Consider the following 20874-nt stretch of genomic DNA (forward strand, 5'->3'; position numbering starts at 1 on the left):
TCAAGAATGACCCCAGAGTATTAGCTGACTTTCTGTATTAATAATCTACCGATAATATAACTAGGCTCTCCCTTCCCCGCCATTTTACCTATCATATTCACACTGGCAATCTGAAGAACAGTTCATTTTGTGCTACTCTACCGCTTATTTGCAGTAGCCCTGCATTTTTATCCTTCCCTGATAATGATCCAGTTCCCCTTTAAGTGTCTTGATTGAACCTCTCTCCACCATGGTCTCAGGCAGTGCATCCTGACCCTAACTCCTCTTGTCACCCTTGTTTGATTTGCCAAATCACTTGAATCTGAGCCGTCTGTTTCTTGGTCCTTCGACCAGTCTGATGGTAGTTGATCAATAAATGTTGGCCAGGTGACAGTAACACTGGGACTTGAGCTCACAGCCTTCTGACACAAAACTTGGAGAGTTACCAGATGATATCACTCTCAACCTCTCAACCATTTCTGGTTCGGCTAGTGGGAGAAAAGGGGTGTGTGGGGAATGAAAGCCACACGTGTTCTCTACTTTGGCTCTGCCCTTTACTTGAGTAGGCCCCATCAGCTGGTTGGCTTACATATGGACACTGGCTGCCCCCTCGTATGTCAGCCAAGTGATTGTTCTCGGCACGATTACGGTCTCCTTATCTACCCAGGCTGTTTGCAATCTCTTGCCCTACACGTAAACGGATCACTGGATACAGATGACTAGAAGTGCTCTCGAGCACTGAGGTCAGCTGCTACCCTCCTCAGACTTACTCTGCCCAGACTAGTGATTGGCCACCTCATCTAGTGGCCGTAGTGGGCAGCCCATTAACCTGCCTTTACTGAGGCAATTGATTGTTGGTTCCAGATAGAGCAGGCCTCACTTGGTCCTGAACCGCACTGCCCCTGACAAGGCTATGCACAGGATAAGACTGAGGGCGAAAGTGAGTAAAGTCCCATCTTCCTAACACTTAACTTAGTCTTCATGAAGCTGAAGGAGTAAGGAGAACAAGTTCCAGAATGGATAACAAACTGACAGGGAAATTGTGATTACACTAGTGGCAGAAAGTGAAAGAGAGTGCTGCACATGGATCGTTGCTACAATTGCAGCTGTTCACCACTTTCATTTGTGGCTGGGTCTCTGGAATCGGCAGGGCAGCATCAAAGTTTTCCAGATGCACCAAGTTTCTGGGCAGGGTAATTAATGCAGAGAACTGTGTAAGGATGGTTAACAACTTGCAGGATGAGCTATGCCATTGGCAAATTAATTTCAAGAGTGACAAATGTGAGGAGCTATATCTTTGGTTGAAGCAATGGGAAGCCACATTTCTTGAAAAATGTAATGGAGGAACAGAGGAAATCCAGGGGAGTATGTCCGCATGCATCACTCAAAACAGTACAGCTTAATTATAATTTATCGGGGTAGAATTGAAAAGCGGAACAGTTACGTTAAACCTGTATCAAATATTGGTTATCCCAGGGCTTCCTTGGATTAGCATTTTGAAGTATGAGAGGGTGGAGAAAGTGTGGAAAAAGCTTTACTAGATTAATACCAGAGCTAAGAGATCATACTGAGAGGGAAGATTGATCTGGCTGGGATTGTGTGGCCTCGGAAGAAGTCTGAGGGCTGAAATGTTAGAAGCCTTTAAGATAATGAAGGTTTTGGTTTGGGTGGATATCAGGAGGCATTCTACTTTTTGGAGAAGACCAGAACTATCGGCACTAATTTTAAGATAGTTGCAAATAACTAACAAATAGGGATGGTAATATCACTGGGCTGATAATCCAGGGGGGCACTGTAGGATCTTGCATTCGAGTCTCACCATGGCAGCTGCTCAAATTTAAGTTCAGTTTCCGTATCTGGAACTATAAAGCTAGTTTCAGTACTGACCACTGTGTAAGATATATTCTATTCAACCTATTCAGAGATGGTTATACGTACCTGTCATCTACTACATAGAGCTTTATGGAAGAGTATAGTGCAGGAACAGGCCCGATGGCCCATCATGTCTGTGCTGACCATGATGTCATTCTGAACTAAACCCATCTGCTTGCACATGGTCTGCATTCCTCGATTCCTTGCCTGTAAATGTGTCAATCTGTGTCTCTTAAATGCTGCTTCTGCTACCTCCCCTGACAGTGTGTTCCAGGCACCTATTACCCTCTGTATTTTAAATAAAATCTGCCTTCCTCATCATCTTTAAGCTATTCCCCTCTGACCTTAAACCTGTGACCCTGGTATTTGACATTTCCACCCAATCCATGCCTCCCATAATTTTATAAACCTCAAACGGGTCGCCCCCTCATTCTCTGACAATCCAGCAAAAACAGTCCAAAGTTTGACCAACCTCTCCTTATGGCCAATACATTCCAGTGCAGGGAACATCCTGGTAAACCTCTTTTGCACCCCCTCCGAAGCCTCCATGTCGTTCCTGTAGTGTGACAAGCAGAACTTCACACGATGCTCCAAATGTGGCCTAACTAAAGTTTTATACTGCCGCAAATATGACTTGCCAACTTTTATACTCCATGTCCTGACTGATGAAGGCAAGCATCCATACACCTTTCTTGCCACTTTACCCACTTGTATTACCATTTAGAGGAGGCTAAGGACTTACACCCAACACCGCTCTGTATATCAGAGCTCCTCTGGGTTCTCCTATTTACTGTATACTTTTCTTTTGCATTTGATCTCCCAAAATGCATCGCCTCACACTTGTCTGGATTAAACTCCATCTGCCATTTCTCTGCTCAACTTTCCCACTATATCCTGCTGTACCCTTTGACAATCTTCCTTGCTAGCCATGCTTTCATGTCATCCGTCAACTTAAAAAGAAACTAGATTACCTGCATTTTCATCCAAATTATTTACATGTCTGAGGAGTGTCAGGTAGAGTTTAATTTAGATAAATGTGAGGTGTTGCATTTTGGAAAGGCAGATCAGGGCAGGACTTATACACTTAATGGTAAGGTCCTGGGGAATTCTGCTGAACAAGGAGACCTTGGAGTGCAGGTTCATAATTCCTTGGAAGTGGAGTCACAGGTAGTGAACAAGGCATTTGATATGCTTGCCTTTATTGGTCAGTGCATCGAGTAAAGGAGTTGCGAGGTCATGTTGCTGCTGTACAGGACATTGGTTAGGCCAGTTTTGGAATACTGCATGCAGTCCTGGCCTCCCTGCTACAGGAAGGATGTTGTGAAGCTTGAAAGGGTTCAGAAAAGATTTACAAGGATGGCGTTGGGCTGGAGGTTTTTGAGCTATTGGGAGAGGCTGAATAACCTGGAACTATTTTCCCTGGAGCGTGGATGCTGAGAAGTCTATAAAATCATGAGAGGCATGGATAGGGTGAATAGTCGAGGTCTTTTTCCCATGGTAGGGGAGTCCAAAACTAGAGGGCATAGGTTTAAGGTGAGAGGGGAAGGATTAAAAAAGAACCTAAGAGGCAACTTTTTCATGCAGAGGGTGGTGTGTATTTGGAATGAGCTGCCAGAAGGAGTGATGGGGGCTGGTACAATTATAACACTTAAAAGGCATCTGGTAGATATATGAATAGGATGTATTTCGAGCCCTATGGGCCAAATGAGGACCAATGGGACTAGATTTTTTTTTTAGATATCTGGTCGGCATGGATGATTTGAACAGAAGGGCCTGTTTCCATGCTCTACATTTCTATAACTCGATATTACAAACAATGCAGATCCCAGCACTGATCCTTACAGAACACCATTGGGCACAGACCTCCAGTCACAAAAAATACCCCTCCCCAACTACCTTTTTATCTTGAATGGCTAAGTTTATTTTGTATGTAACTTAACAACTCACCATAGTTCCTACCTGACTTAATCTTTTGAATCAGCGTACCATGTCAAGCATGTTAAGTCTATGCAGACAGCATCTGTGCCCTACCGCATCAATCATTTCCATCACTTCCTCAAAAAGCTTAATCACATTTGTGAGACAAGACCTTGCCTGCATAAAGCCATGCTGACTATCGCTATTAAGTCCACTCTTTTACAAGTCTGAGAAAATCTTGCCCCTCAGAACTGCAAGCAATCTGCTTCCTTGCCTCCCTCAGTACGCTGGCGTAGATCCTGTCAGGCCTTGCTGGCTTATCTACTTTAATATTTTTCAAGACACACAATGCCACCACCTTTTTGATATTGACATGCTCTAGAATATCAACATATTCCTCCTAATCTTAACATCGTTCATGTTGCTCTTCTTGATGAATAACCGGTGCAAAATATCCATTAAGGACCCTTGAGTGGATTTAACCTTTCCCCAGCCACCGTCTTGCTCCTAATATATGTATAAAATGCTTTGGAATTCTCCTCCCAGTTCTGCTTGCCAAGTTCTTTCTGTTTCCTTTATATTCTTCAAGGGCCAGGGTACGTTCTGAACCAAGACTTCTTGGTCTGGGTGGAACCAATTCAGTGATTGTGAATTATTGCAGAAATCTGTAAGGTATCTAATGACTTTTGGAGAAGGAAATCTGCTGTCTTTATCTGGTCTACATCTTGGTCTGAATCCAGACCCACAGCATTATGGTTGACTGTTAACTGCCATTTGAAATGACTTCACAAGCCACTCTGTTCAATAGCAATTAGGTATAGACAGAAAACACTGGCTTTTCCAGTGACACCCGCAACCCAGGAAAGAATAAAGGAAAATTAAGATTCCAGTAATGAATTCAAAAGAGACGTCTTTACCCAAAGAGTGGTTGGATTGTAGGTGCTTGATACCAACGGTGTAATTGAGGCAAAAGCACAAAGGTATAATTGGAAGTTAGATAAATACGAGGGATAAAGGAATAGAAGGATATGTTCATGCAGTTGGATGAGGTTGTTGTGTGGAACATAAACACCAGCCTCCATGCGTTAGGCTGAATGACCTGTTACTGTGCAGTACAATCAATATAAATTGTGTTTTCTGTTCAGGCAGCAGATACTCTGGCCGTGCGACAGAAGCGGCGGATATATGACATCACCAACGTCCTGGAGGGAATCGGGCTTATCGAGAAGAAATCAAAAAACAGCATTCAGTGGAAGTGAGTGTGTCAGAGAAACCAAGGGACTGGGCAGGCATTTAATAATACCGTCCTGTTCTGTTGGCTTCTTCATCCCTAATCTCCTTGCACCATTTCCTCTGCCCTCCTGTCTCACCACCATGCAGGTCTAGACTACAGACTTCCTCGGGGCTTCATGATTTTACATTTTCCTGTTCAATTAGGAAGATGACCCCACCTCCCTTTAACGATTTTCTACTTCCTCTGAACAAATGACCAGGGAGAAGAGGGCTTGGTGCTATTTCTGTTGCTTAGCTCTTCCTTCATCACTCGCAGTGTTTATTAGTTTCAGTGTTAGCCATGGTTCATTACCTGGAGCCTGGTACCCTCTTAGCCCCAGAGTGACTTTTAAAAAAGCAAGAATGACAACCTTCCAGCACCTCAAATTACTCCCATTATTCTCCAATGTGACAGGATTTTTTCCAACAGTTTGTAGGTGTGTGAATTTGTTTCATAATAAAGTGAGCAGAGCAGCATATGTAAGACTAAATTTGTTGGATCACTGAGTTCCAGTAAGTAGGACTAAAGTGGTGAACCATACATACATATGAATTAGAAGTCGGAGTGGGCCACTTGGTCCCATGAGCTTGATCCACTGTTCAGTAAGATCCTGTCTCACTGTCCTGAGCAAGAAAGTTACTCATGCCCCTCTTGAGAGAAAGCATCTCTCTTAAATGGAAAATGCCTAATTTTTAAAGCGTGCCCCTTAGTTCTCATCCTACTCAACATTTTTCTCACTGCATGACTTTTTTTTTCCCCTTATTCTCGGAAATCAGCCACGTGAACGTTCTCTGAACTGCTTCTGATATAATTACATAACATCATCAACAAGGGCATCAAAACTGTACACAGTACTTCACATGTGGTAGCTTCCCTTTTCAATAAAAGCCAAAGTTCCAAATCCTTTCCCAATCATTTGTATCTGCTTACTCAAATAAAATAAAATACTGCAAAGACTGAAAATCTGAAACAAAGACTGAGAATGTAGGAGAGGCTCATCACGTTTTGAAGAAGTCATACTGGACTCAAAATGTTAAGTCTGCTTTCTCTCCACAGATGTTGCCAGACCTGCTGAGTTTCTGCAGCATTCCCTGTGTCCTGATAGCATTTGTAGATAGATAAATGGACTTTGTTTCCTGTCCTGTTTAACTCCACTTCAGAACCTTGGAGCTTCTCCAACTTTGTCACTGTTTATGTCTGCATATTATCAGGTTGTGATTTACAGGGCACCCCAATTCCTGTCTTCCTCTGAGTTCTGCAGTCACTTTCTATTTAAATAATGAACTACTTTTCTATGCTTTTTTGAAAATGGAAAAACTCTCACTTTTCCACATTACACCCCATCGGCCAAATTTTTGACTGCTTCATTAACCTATCTATGGTCCTTTGCAGACTCCTTGTATCCTTCTCATAAGATATTCTGTTGCCTTTCTGTCATCAGCAAAGTTAACAAATTTGCGTTTGGTCACTTTGTCCATGTCATCGATATAGATTGTAAATAGTTACGGACAAAGTTCTGGTCCCTGTGACAACCTATTAATTACAGCATGCCAACCCCAAAATGATCCATCTGTCCTTCATTTTGCCTTGTCTTAGCTAAATAGTCCTTAGTCCATGCTGATCTATTAGCTCCTATACCATGATGTCTTATTTTATTCAGTAACCTCCGATGTGCCACTTTCACTGCTGCCTTTTAGAAATCCAAGTACACGACATATACTGTTATATACGCTTATTGTCTCTTTAAAAAGTTCTAATGAACTGGTTAACCACAGTTTTCCTTTTGCAAGGATAAAAAACTGACACAAATGTTGAGCATCAAGATGAAAAGACTTTCTCTCCTAACCAATTAAACAGGTTCATTGGGACATTCTGAATTTTAACTGCAGCCATGAGCTGACTATTTGACTTTGTAAGTTGGCACAAGCTGTAGCTGTGTCCAGATGCTGTTGCAGCCCTGGGCATGTAGTGCTGTTAGTTGGGAGTTTCGCGAGTTTCAGGATTTTGACCGAATGATGATGTATGCGTAGTAATGTATTTCCAAGTCAGGATGGTGAGTGACTTGGAGGGGAACTTGGAGGTGATGGTATTGCCATGCATCTGCAACCCTTGCTGTTTTAGCTAATAGAATTTGTGGGTTTGGAAGGTGCTTTTGAAGGAGCCTTTGTGAGTTGCCACAGAGCATTTTATAGATTGTACACATGACTTCTACTGAGTGGCAGTGGTGAAGGGAGTGAATGTTGAAAGTGGTGAATGGATTCCAATCAAGTGGGCTGTTTTGTCCTAGATGATGTCAATCTGCTTGAGTGGTGTTGGAGCTGCACTCATCCAGGCAAGTGGAGAGTACCCCATCAAATTCCTACCCTGTGCCTTGTAGATGGTGTTTGGGTGAGGGGGTGTTACAGTTGGGAAAGATTTGTTTTCAGTGGATTGTGGATTTCCCTAAATCCATTATGTCTGCTCTCCGTGTCAGGGTGGAGCCAGGAGGTGAAGCTGGGTAGAGCTACCATCTGGTTGTTTAAAATCTGAGCTGTTATTGGGGCAAAGAATAGAAGAAAGGTTGCGGGATGAGTGAGGTTTTCAGTATTATCTATGGTCACTATTCCATTGCTCTGTCTCTTGGACTTACCCTGAGTTTGGTAGCTTTAAGTATGTGTTTCCAGTACAATGATGCCATATTCAGCATGATCCCCTCCCAGAGGGCAATTGAGAGTCACCCACATTCCTGTGGGTCTGGAGTCTGTAGCCTGTAGCTCAGGCCAGAAAAGTACAGGAGTTTCCTTCCCTAAAGGACATTAGCTGTCTTTAATCTTCACTATCCTTGTCTCTTGCATTTGCGTCACTGACTGGCCAGTTCCCTCACCAAGGTGGAATTTGTGGATTTCAGAATACCGATTCCTGCCAACATCTGATCTTTAAGGGAATTTCTCAGCCCAGTGTAAATGGTCTTGGGGCTTGGTTATGAAATGTTGCTTTACAAGACAGCTATTGGCTCCATAACCTTCCTCTGAACCAGTATCATTGCTGTCTCAGGTGTCTACCTATGTTTAGCATAGAGACCTGTCTTCTTCCACAGACTGGCTCTGTCCTTTGACATGTAGCATGACTGGTTCCAATTGTGAAGGAGAGAAGGAAGCTTCTACCTCCACCTGGCTGTCTCCTTCACTGTGCACTGAGGCAGGGCTGGTATCTGTCACTGAATACCACTTGGTTCAAAACATCTGCCTTTTTTGGGGTTAGAGTATTTGAGTGGGGAATATTCAGTCCTAGTGCCTTTTTTCCAGTCAGAGAGAGAGAGAGAGAGTTGCAACGTCCAGTCAGAAATGAAGTGGACACACTTCACTCTCCATTTTCTGTTGCTGTCTATCGACCATGGTTATTGCCCGTTTTTCATGAAACCGGATCCCAATTTGGAGGATAATCCCATTGAAGAATTAAGAATGGTTACAGCACAGAAAGAGACCATCCAACCCATCATGTCAATACTGACTCTGCGCAAGAACACCGTGGCCCTTTCCCTGTACCAGTCAAGCATTTTTTCCCCCTTCAGCTAATTATGAATACCCTCTTGAGAGCCACAGCGGAATCTCTGTTCACCACATTATGGTCAAGTGGTTGAGTTTTTGTATGATTATTGATAGGAGGAGGCTATGCGTCTCCTAGAGATGATTCCGTCCCATTTGATGTGACCGAAAACCATCTACCCATCTTTACCCAATTCCTTGTCATATCTTGGGTTAAGAACAATCTGTAATCTTTTGATTTTTAAAGTGAACAATTGATCAAGTATCATTATGATTTGCAGAGGAGAATTCCAAACTTCTTTCTTCATGTGCAAACATCTTGGTGAAATTATTTCCTAATTTCACTCCTGAAAGACCTGACTCTAATTTTTTGACTCTGGCTCTAATTTCTAGGTGCTACCTCTTAATCGTAGGCTCCTCGGCCAGTGGAAGTAGTTGCCAACTACCTACGCTATCTGTTGCCTTTAATATTTTGAAAACTTTGAGCAAACTGCCCTTTAAGTTCTAGGAATAAAACCCTACTTTGTGTAATCTCTCCTCTTGGCATAATTCAGTTCTCATTCTGAAAAGTCGACACTGCAGTCTTTCTAACAATCTTGCCTTATATGTTACACTCTTGCTGAACGAGCTGTTTCTCAGTCTTCCTCCTCTCTCTTTCTCCTGCCCGACCCCAGTAGAAAAGTAAAACCTGGTGCCCCGTAGATGGAAGCTTGGCCAGGATATAAATGGGAACGAGGTCGCTGTGACATTTAATACGGTTATAATTGTGTTTAACTTTATTTTTTATCCTTCCAATACCGTCTTACCTTTCTGTGCAATCTTGACATCAGATGGGCACTCTAGAAATGATGGTATTTGTTTAATCAGAATATTGTGTCCATTTGGTTTCTCTTCCACAAGGTGCCAAGGCAAATTGCCATCTCTGCTTTCTTCCTGAGGAAGAGTGTTAGACTTGTCCATTTTGGGAGGGGACGGTGATGTTTAGTGGATGTAAGTCTTTTATTCTGAGGTGGAATGGTGGAGCAAGAAGTACATGGTGGATATCTGGGAGTTTCAGTCCATGTCTGCTTGTTCTAAGCTGGTGTAGGGTTGGCTGGATCTGCCTGTCAGTTACGCCCATGCTCACAGCTTGACCCTCAGCGAGTAACTGTGTGTGAGCCCAGACAGTACTAGTTGGGTATTTCCTGACAGCAGGCATCACCACCAAGCTGTATTCCATCTAACTATTCCGCATGGCATGGTCAAGTATGGAGATGTGTGGAGTCCTGCTGACTGACAGCACTGTGCTAACTAACTCTGGAAGGTTGAAATAGCGCAACTGCCTCCCAGCGCTGAACTCTTCCATTGACTTAAGTTGAGAGACTCTGTCTATTGGTCCGACTTTATGCCCCCGACTGTTTGTCCGAGCAGTAATTTACACCGTTTTCTTCTTTGTACTCGGTCACAGAGGAGTGGGCCCTGGATGCAACACCCGAGAGATTGCAGATAAGCTGATAGACCTAAAGGCGGAGATCGAGGATTTGGACAGACGAGAGCAAGAGCTGGACCAGCAACGAGTCTGGGTACAACAGAGCATTCAGAATGTGACGGACGATATCGAGAACAGCAGATATCCTTTGGCGCAGACCTCGGTCTCCAACTCAGGGTCAATAAACGTGAACTAGAAAAGCACAGCAGGTCGTACAGCATTCGAGGAGCGGGCTCCTCAGATGCTGTCTGACCTGTTGTGCTTTTCCAGCCCCACATTTATTGACTCTAGCTTGCAGTACCTGCAGTCCTTATTGTCTCCTTGGTCTCCAACTCGTCCTCTTTTAAAATCTGTGATCCCATCTTGAACACAGGCTGCGACCTGCCTCCTATTGGTTTGGCATTCACTTAATGATCATGTACTTAAAACACTCCATTTGGCTGTATCCACTTCAGCTGTGCAGTTAACCTCCCCTCAGCTCACTGAGCTGTCCTCAGTAACATCAACACAAATTTGCCCACTTCACAAACACCTCTCTGAGAGACTGAATTTCCCACAGAAGAAACACTTGGACACCTATCTCACCCTTGCTGCTCGCACTCAATTACTGCACAACCCTCTCCCCATGTGAATGAGCAGCACCTTCTGTGGTTTAATCTGGGCGTCCCATTTCTGTTTTTCCCTTTGGTTACAATGCCTTGTGTACCTTGCCCATACACCCATCGTTTACGTATAATTAGGTATTGGAACTTAGTGTTGCATAGGTCCAGGTGGGCTATTGGACTGTACACATGTTACCTCTCCACTATCCTGTGGTCTTTAGCACTCTCCCTAGTTTGCTGCCACCCACATGCATGCAGTACACGCATTATCATCTGTGTGTCAGCCCTCCTTTAATACAGTGGGAGGTTCAACAATAGGTTGCCCCTTAACTAGTGCCTGACTTCGAGGCATAGTACAGTTTCATCAACTGAGAGTGAGTGAGTTCTTGGTGTTGCCTCTCCTTAACTGTTTTTTACATTAGCATATGTGACACATGAGGATATGTGCCGATGTTTTAAAGGTAAGAAATGTGCGTTTGTGGCCACTGGAGTTCCTGGGATCTTTTTGGTGGGGTGTGTGGTGAGAGATAATCCTGCAGGGCCGGTAATTGGGTGCAAGGCCAATGCTAGATTTGGGGGTGGACATATATAGGGAGTGAATCAAACTCTTCAATACCCTAGACAGCAGAATGCCGCCTAGGAGTTTGTGTGTTCGGAATTAGAGGGGCTGGTGCTGAACTGTGTATTTTACCTACTTGATGTCACAAGGTGTCACGTTGAGACCATCTCTCGTACCCTTGAGGACGGTGACCAGCCACTGAGTGGCTTCCACAGCCTTTTGTATCTCCTCTCGCTCTCGCGTGCTCTCTCTCTAATAATGTCTTCTGTCTGTTTGACCAGGTGATACGTTGTTAGCAATCCAGGCACCCTCAGGCACCCAACTGGAGGTTCCCATCCCAGAAGGCGTGAGTATTGCACCTGATAACATATATTTTCATGCCTTCGGTTCTCTCTTCCTGCTCCTCCCATTGCCCTCCTATTTACTCTCCTCCTTACCTCTCCCTTAATGTTCCTCCCTCCCCACCTTTGCCAAGCAGCTTGCTTGCATGTTGTTTGTGTTCTAGGGCTTGAATGGACAGAAGAAGTATCAGATCCACTTGAAAAGCACAACCGGTCCCATCAACGTTTTGCTGGTGAACAAGGACACTTCGTCCTCCTCCCCAGTGGTGGTACCTGTGCCCCCACCTGAAGACATGATCCAGTGTACGTCAACGGTGCCCACAACCCCGCAGAGGCCAGCACTGGCCAGTACCCAGGAGGCCGAGCCAACGTTACCAACCCGGTCTGCCTCCCCGTCCACTGCCTCAGAGGTATCTCGGCCTCAGCCCACAGTAACAACACCCACAGGTGAGCGCTGCCCACAGCATTGCATTGAACTTTCAGCTTCAGGGTCAGGGAGTCAAACAATAGGCAAGGCAAGGGAATGGGACTGGTCAGCTTTCGCCAGTTTGAGTGTGTTGCAAATACAGGTTCCCACCTTGGTAGGATGTGGGTCACTGATGGTCAAGCGCATCCCATTGACTGTGGCTTGACCATCTGACCTGCTACTACGGCTACTCAGGAACACAGCCCGATGTTGGAGCTGTAGAGTTTTTTTTTCTGATTTGAAACAAATCTACATCTCCCAGGTGAATGTGACAAAAGTACTGTGGATGCTGGACTCTTGGGGCGAAAAATAAGTTGGAAATGCTGGGAAATTCTGAAACAGAATACTTCCAGCTTTCGTTAGATGAACTGGTGAAGTGGTGCTGCCTGTCCTGGATAGTGTTGATAACATCAAACATTTCCAAGAAAGTGGAGATTATTCCACTGCACTGCAGAGTAATGCTTTGTTCGTAGACAGGCACTCAGGAGACTGGAAATGACTTTCTGCAGAATTCACAGCCATTAACCTGATCCAGTGTTTGTATTGAGGTCATGCTCTACCTTCTTTGCCAGTAATCTTAAATTTTTTAATTCTCTGATGTTTCATTTCACTTGAATTCGCATTATGGTGATATCATGATGGGCTTAACTCCACTTTGTTCCTCTATTCTCTTTCACCCCCTCCCCGACTCCAAAGAAATAACCATTGTCAATCAGAAATTGGCCTGATACGCCCTCAAATATATTCAGTGACCCAGTTTTCACAGTTGTGTTGGGAAAACGGTTGTCACTATTGTATAATGTCTTGCACATATCACCATGGTGACGTGCTGCACTGAGCCTCTTAACTGAGCTATTGTGAATGAAGAAAGTTTTGGGAAATTAATTGAAACATAAAACAAACAGCAGGCAGAATTTTCGGTATGTGTTGAACGTGAGCAGAGGTGCCCTTTGACCTACAGTTGGCTGGTAGTGGCCCCTTTGGAAGGTTACATTTACAGCAAGCTTTATCAGCCAGGCTGGATGTGAGCTGCCAACTCTCCCTTTGGGCTGGAAGAGACTGTTTGGCCTTGACTTCTAATGCCATTCATTTCTGCTATTCCCTGTTATTCAGTGCCAAGTGCATCAGCACAAGAGTCCCCCAGCAACACCAACAATGTCTTAAGCCTGGAACCTCTCAACCTGCTGCCAACACCCACCAGTCAATCCATAACCATGGAAACACAGCCCCTGGAATCCTCAGCCTCACTGGACAGCAGCACGTCTTTATCCAACCCCACTACCTCCTTTGCACCAATCAAAACTGAATCTTCTGTGGGTGAGTTACATTTCCTGTTTTTTGGGTGACATATGTTTTGAGGCCTTTGGACCTGGAGCTTGGAGGTAGAAATTAACTTCACAAACATTACAAAACTAATAAAGTGATATGCCCAAAGTTGAAAAAGGTGGTCTACATGGAGCTTTTGTCAGCTGATTTTGTTAACGGTTCCATTTTCTCAACTCCCATTCCCCCCCACCTCAAATGTATCATCATCACCTCAAAGTAAACCTATTTCTTCTCATTTCCAACCTCTCTTTCCTCTTCAAATTCGTTCAACATGTTCTCTTCTTCAAAATCCATTCTCAGAACTTTGTTTGAATCGCAGAATCAGAGGTTTCTGCCCCTGATACTATAAAGAAGCAGCTCTCACTAAAGTCACATGACATCCTATCTGGCAGTGACAAAGGTTAACCTTCTGTTCCTCATCCATCTCAAAGTGTTTACAATTTTAACACCATTGACTGCACCATCTTACCCTATCCATCTCCACTCTCATCTACCTGCGTGCTCTCACCTAGTTCCATTCTTATCTATAGATATCATGGTCAGAGACTCACTGACAATGGCTTCTTTTCCTGCTTCTGGGATCCCTAAGATTCTATCCATGGGGCCATTTCCTGTTCATCCTTAACACATCTAGCTCAACCTAACTACCATCTCTTTCAACCCTTCGACTGCCTGGAAATGATCAGACTCTTTATCCAATGTCTAGTATTAGATGAGCTGAAACTTCAAACCAATTAAATATCAGGAAGACCAAGACCATTAGCTTCAGTGGCGTGTCACAAATCTTTCCCTGGCTATTGAATCCATCCGTCTCCCGAGCAACTGAGGATAAACCAGACAGCTTGCAATGTTGTATTTCCAAAAATTATCTCTGCCCATCCTCTGTTACATTGCCTGACTCTGTCGCTGTTCATTTGGTGAAACACTCATCACATCCTCGAGCTCCAGCCTCAATGAATCCAATTCTCTCCTGGCTGTGTTTCATCTTCCACCTTTCATAAACGTCTTCAGCTCATCCAAAACTCTGCTGTCCAATTTCTGCCAGGCACCAAGTCCTTTTTCCCACCATCCTCTGCTCATTTACCCACATTGACCCATGGGTTTTGCCCCATTATCTCTGTGATCTCCATCAGCATCTCAACCTTCCAGGATATGTGCAGCCCTCTGGCTCTGGGCTCTAGGACATGCCTGGTTTTAATTACTTTGCCATTAGTGATTGTGACCTTTGGCTGCTTTCAGCTTAATCTCTGAAATTTCTTCTGAACCTTTTCACTTCTCTGCCCCGTTGTCCTCCTTTAAAACAGACTTCAAAAATCACTGTTTCTCGAAACCCCTCATCATTTGACCTAATAATAACTAATTAAGCAGCTTGCTGTGGAAGTTCTTTTCGCTAATGATGCTTTTGCAGAAAGCCATTGGGACCGAAGATGGAGAGAAAAGAAGATAGGTGGAGAGTAGAGTATAGGTGGGGAGATAGGGAGGGGATAGGTCAGTCCAGGGAAGACGGACAGGTCAAGGAGGTGGGATGAGGTTAGTAGGTAGGAAATGAAGGTGCGGCTTGGGGTGGGAGGAGGGGATGGGTGAGAGGAAGAACAGGTTAGGGAGGCAGAGACAGGTTGGACTGGTTTTGGGATGCAGTGGGTGGAGGGGAAGAGCTGGACTGGTTGTGTGGTGCAGGGGGGGGAGGGGATGAACTGGGCTGGTTTTGGGATGCAGTAGGGGAAGGGGAGATTTTGAAGCTGGTGAGGTCCACATTGATACCATTAGGCTGCAGGGTTTCCCAAGCGGAATATGAGTTGCTGTTCCTGCAACCTTCGGGTGGCATCATTGTGGCACTGCAGGAGGCCCATGATGGACATGTCATCTAGAGAATGGGAGGGGGAGTGGAAATGGTTCACGACTGGGAGGTGCAGTTGTTTGCTGCGAACTGAGCTGAGGTGTTCTGCAAAGCGGTCCCCAAGCCTCCGCTTGGTTTCCCCAATGTAGAGGAAGCCACACTGGGTACAATGGATACAGTATACCATATTGGCAGATGTGCAGGTGAACCTCTGCTTAATATGGAAAGTCATCTTGGGGTCTGGGATAGGGGTGAGGGAGATGGTGTGGGGGCAAGTGTAGCACTTCCTGCGGTTGCAGGGGAAGGTGCCTGGTGTGGTGGGGTTGGAGGGCAGTGTGGAGCAAACAAGGGAGTCACGGAGAGAGTGGTCTCTCCGGAAAGCAGACAAGGGTGGGGATGGAAAAATGTATGTATCATCTATGTAAATGGCTTGTTTTCTTAATGGCAAAGAGAAGGTTGCAAAATGAAATGACTATCAGAGATAATGGGAACTGCAGATGCTGGAGAATCCAAGATAATAAAATGTGAGGCTGGATGAACACAGCAGGCCAAGCAGCATCTCAGGAGCACAAAAGCTGACGTTTTGGGCCTAGACCCTTCAGATGAAGGGTCTAGGCCCGAAACGTCAGCTTTTGTGCTCCTGAGATGCTGCTTGGCCTGCTGTGTTCATCCAGTCTCACATTTTATGAAAATGAAATGACTATTCGTTTTAGAATCTGAGGCGATTAACTCATGTAGACGATGGCAAGCTCTTTCACCTTGTCCAGAGTGCTAGGCACCTCTGTAGAATATAGCCTGCATTTACAGTACATTGCAAACTCATCTGTGGAAGTATTTCAATGAGTGAGTGGTTAATCTATGAAACAGACCCTTTGGGGAGACCATGGAAACCTGAATTGATTGATTTGTTTAAGTACAAATAGTCTTATTCAGATTGTATCCCAAAGATGCTGCATTTAATGAGTGCTTTGAGATGTGATGTGATAAGTGCAGCATGTTCATTGTTCATGGTTTCTCAGCCCCTGGGGTTTCCTCCCTTTGTTTAACCCTGGTTGAGAATGATTATTTGAGGTTGACTGTGATTAGTCTATAATCTCAAGTATTGGTGCGTTGTTACTGCCAGGCCCTTGGTGCATTTCCCAACTTATGATTCCAGATGGGATACAACAAATTGTTAAGCTGATGGATGTGAGAGACTCTTATTTACTCTTGACCCCTTCTTTATTCCATCTCCCTCGGATGGTCACAACAAGATTAATTTAAGAATGAATGTCTTCCAATGAGTATACCTTTCTCCCAGATGCAGGTCTGGGAAGCATGAGAGCTTTATTATTAAAAGAGAAGAATTAGTAGTGCAAAAGATACACTTTAGAAATAAAAGGTGAGTCCAAAAAAATGAAGAAGTCTCAAAGATATATGGATCTTTGAATCGTTCATAAAGAATGAATTGTTGTACATTGCAACTGTTGGAGGTTATCAATAGTGTTGACATTTAGTTCTTAAACAGACATAGAACATAAGAACTAGGAGCAGGAATTGGCCATCCAGCCCCTCAAGCCTATCCTGCCATTTAATAAGATCATGGCTGATCTTTGATACTCAGCTCCACTAACCGGCCCTCTCACCATAAACCTTAACTCCTTTACTGTTCAAAAATTTATCTAGCCTTGCCTTAAACACATTCAGCAAGGTAGCTTCAACTGCTTCACTGGGCAGGAAATTCCACAGATTCACTACTCTTTGGGTGAAGAAGTTCCTCAGTCCTACATCTGCTGCCCTTTATTTTGAGGCAATGCCCTCTAGTCCTAGTTTCACCTGCTAGCGGAAACAACCTCCCTGCCTCCACCTTATCTATTCCCTTCATAATCTTATATGTTTCTATAAGATCTTCCTGAATTCCAGTGAGTATAATCCCAACCTATTCAGTCTCTCCTCATAATCCAACCCTCTCAACTCTGGAATCAACCGAGTGAATCTCCTCTTCACCCCTCCAGTGCTAGTATATTGTTTTGCAAGTAAGGAGACCAAAACTGCACACAGTACTCCTGGTGTGGCCTCACCAGGACCCTGTACAGCTGCAGCAGAGCCTCTCAGTTTTTAAACTCCACCCATCTAGCAATGACAGACAAAATTCCATTTGCCTTTTTAATTACCTGCTGCGCCTGCAATCCTACTTTTAGTGATTCATACACAAGGACACCCAAGTCCCTCTGCACAGCAGCGTGCTGCAATTTTTTATCATTTAAAACATAGTCCATTTTGCTCTTATTCCTACCAAAATGGATGACCTCACACTTGTCAACATTGTATTCCATCTGTCAGACCTTTACCCACCTACTTAGACTATATGTATCCCTCTACAGACTTTCAGTGTCTTCTGCACACTTTGCTCTACCACTCACCTTAGTGTTATCTGCAAATTTTGACATACCACACTTAGCCCCCAACTCCAAATCATCTATGTAAATTATAAACAATTGTGGTCCCAACACTGATCCCTGAGGCACGCCACTAGCCACTGACTGCCAACCAGAAAAACACCCATTTACCCCTACTGTTTGCTTTCTACTAGTCAACCAATCCTCTATCCATGCCAATACATTACCTGTAATACCGTACAACTTTATTTTATGTAGCAGCCTTTGGTGTGGCACCTTGTCAAATGCTTTCTGGAAATCCAGATACACCACATCCACAGGTCCACCATGCCAGTAATGTCCTCAGAGAATTCCACCAAATTAGTTAAACATGACCTACCCTTCATGAACCCATGCTGGGTGTTCCCAGTGGGAGCATTTGTATCCAGATGTCTTACTATTTCTTGCTTAATGATAGATTCAAACATTTTCCCCACTACCGAGGTTAAGCTAACTGGCCTATAGTTACGTGCTTTTTTTAAACAGTGGTGTCACATTAGCTGTTTTCCAATCTGTAGGAACCACCGCAGAGTCCAGTGAATTTTGGTACATAATTACTAGTGCATTTGCTATTTCCCCCATCACCTCTTTTAGTATCCTGGGGTGCATTTCATCAGGGCCAGGAGACTTGTCTACCCTTAGCCTCATTAGCTTGCCCAACACTGCCTCCTTAGTTATAATGATACTTTCTAGGTCCTCACCTGCTATAACCTTTTTGCCATCAGTTTTGGCATGTCATTTGTGTCTTCCACTGTGAAGACCGACACACAATAACACAATAATGCCTCAGCTGTTTCCTCATTCCCAGTTATAAAATCACCATCTCATCCTCTAAAGGACCAATGTTTACCTTCGACACTCTTTTACAATTTACATTATTTATAGGAACAGTTGCTGCCTGTTTTTATATTGGGAGTTAGTTTACTCTCATAATCTGTCTTTATAACTTTTTTTGTGGCTTTCTGTTGGCCTTTAAATATTTCCCAATCTACAGTTTCCCACTAATTGTTGCTTTTTTGTATTTTTTTTAATCTGATACTTTCCTTTAGCTCCTTAGACATCCATGGCTGATTTTCTTTTCCTACAGTTCTTCCTTACCACTGGAATATACTTCTGCTGAGCACTGTGAAAAATCGTTTTGAAAGTCCTCCACTGTTCCTCAATTGACCCACCATAAAGTTTTTGCTCCCAATTTTACGTCACCTAATGCCTCACTAATCCCATCATTAGTCTCCTTTGTTTAAGCACAAGACATTGGTACTGGATTCAACCTTCTCACGCTGTATTTATATTTTAAATTCAACCATACTATGATCGCTCCTTCTGAGAGGATCCCTAACTGCAAGATTATTAATTATTCCTGTCTCATTACGCAGGACTAATCTAGGATAGCTTGTTCCCTTGTAGGTTCCATTACATATTGCTCAAGGCAATTATCGTGGATGCATTCTATGAACATCTCAAGACTGCCACGACCGACCTGGTTTGACCGATCAATATGTAGATTAAAGTCCCCCATGATAATTGCTGTACCATTTTAACATGCATTAGCTATTTCTATGTTTATTGCCCGTCCCACCACGATGTCATTATTTGGTGTCCTACGACCACACCTATCAGTGACTTCTTCTCCCTGCTATTCCTAATTTCCATCCAAATGGATTCAACCTTTTTTTCAGTAGAACCTCTGTCATCCCTCACTACTGTCCTGATGTCATCCTTAAAAAGCAGAGCGACACCACCTCCCTTACCTTCCTGTCTGTCCTTGTGAACAGTTTGATACCCCTGGATATTTAACTCCCAGTCATGACCATCCTGCAGCCATATCTCTGTAATGGCCACTAAATCATACTCATTTGCCATGATTTGCAACGTCAACTCATCCACCTTGTTTCGAATGCTCCAAGCATTCAGATAAAGTGCCATTATGCCAGTTTTTGCACCTGCTTTTTGGGTCCTATTACCTCCATTACTAACAGCCCTTGAGTTCTCCTTCCCTTTAATTTTTTTCCTAATTTTCGATGGAGTTGAAGCTTCCTCCTCACCTGCTAACCTGCTGCTTTGCCTTACATTAATAGCTATTCTTCCTGTACACTCACGCCTCCCTTCAGCCTCCAACTTACTAGTTTAAAGTCCTGTTAACCACCCTATTTACCCTTTTCACCAGAACGCTGGACCCAGCCCTGTTCAGGTGGAGTCCATCCCAGCAGTATAGATTCCTCTTGTCCCTGAACTGATGCCAGTGCCCCATGAAAAGGAAACCCTCTTTCACACGCCACTATTTTAGCCACGTTTTTACTCCCTAAGCCAATTTGCACATGGCCCAGGCAGCATTCCAGAGATTATGATCCTTGAAGAACTGTTGTTTTAATTTTGTTCCTAGTTTTTCATTGTCCCGAAACTGGTCTTTTCTCCCCACTCCTGCCCTTGTTGTTGGCACCTACATGGACCACCACAACTGGATCCTCCCCCTCCCTCTCTAGTATCCTCTCAAGCCGGTCAGAGATGTCTCGCACCCTGGCACCGGGCAGGCAACACACCATGCGGGATTCTGTATCCTGCTCACAAAGGATACAATCTATCCCCCTGATGATGGAATCCCCTGCAATTTCAGTCTGTCTTTTAGCTCCCTGCTGTTGACTGGCCTCTTGGACCATGGTGCCATGGTCAGTTGACTCATCCTTCCTGCAGCCCTGTTCCTCATCCACACAGGGAGCAAGTGCCTCATTCCTGTGGGATGATGTCAAGGGCTGCGGCTCCTATAATCCTGTCTGCAGCGTCCCTCTACCTGCCTCATATCTTTGGGAACACCCTACTGTCCTTGCCCGCCAATCAAATTAACATTAATCTACCAGGTGTGACTGCCTCCTGGAACACAGCATCCAGGCATCTCTCCCCCTCCCGGATGTGCCGCAGTGTTTGGAGTTTGGATTCCAGATTCGAGCTCATCAGTTTTGAGCCGGAGCTCCTTAAGCAGCCAACACCTGCTGCAGATGTGGTCACTGCGTTCTCAATGGGATCAGCGAGCTCCTACATCATACAGCTACAACACATCACCTAGCCTGCCATCTCTACTTAGTTAATTATTTAAAATTAATTCGTTTTGATTTTAGTTTCTCAGTGTTGTCTGCACCAGTAAGTTTACTCTGTCATATACTCACAACAGACTCCAGCTTTGCCTTCCGAAACGCTCCCAAAGAATTTGGTGTCTAGATGACCATCCCAAAAGATAACAAAGAGATGAGGGGAAAGAAATGCAAATAGCTTACCTGCTCACCACACTCAGTCCTTAT

General features: G+C 44.2%; 1 protein-coding gene across 1 annotated transcript in view; it reads left to right on the forward strand.

Annotated features, from left to right (window-relative positions):
* e2f4 (E2F transcription factor 4) overlaps nucleotides 1–20874 on the forward strand; it is a 58481-nt gene that overhangs the window by 15521 nt on the left and 22086 nt on the right. Inside the window, exons 2-7 of the mRNA XM_059651588.1 lie at nucleotides 4914–5023; nucleotides 10013–10174; nucleotides 11053–11096; nucleotides 11476–11540; nucleotides 11700–11982; nucleotides 13115–13318. Coding sequence (XP_059507571.1) covers nucleotides 4914–5023; nucleotides 10013–10174; nucleotides 11053–11096; nucleotides 11476–11540; nucleotides 11700–11982; nucleotides 13115–13318 — 868 coding nt within the window. The remainder of the gene's footprint in view (nucleotides 1–4913; nucleotides 5024–10012; nucleotides 10175–11052; nucleotides 11097–11475; nucleotides 11541–11699; nucleotides 11983–13114; nucleotides 13319–20874) is intronic.

This window comes from Stegostoma tigrinum, chromosome 16, assembly GCF_030684315.1.
Source record: "Stegostoma tigrinum isolate sSteTig4 chromosome 16, sSteTig4.hap1, whole genome shotgun sequence".
Taxonomy (NCBI): domain Eukaryota; kingdom Metazoa; phylum Chordata; class Chondrichthyes; order Orectolobiformes; family Stegostomatidae; genus Stegostoma; species Stegostoma tigrinum.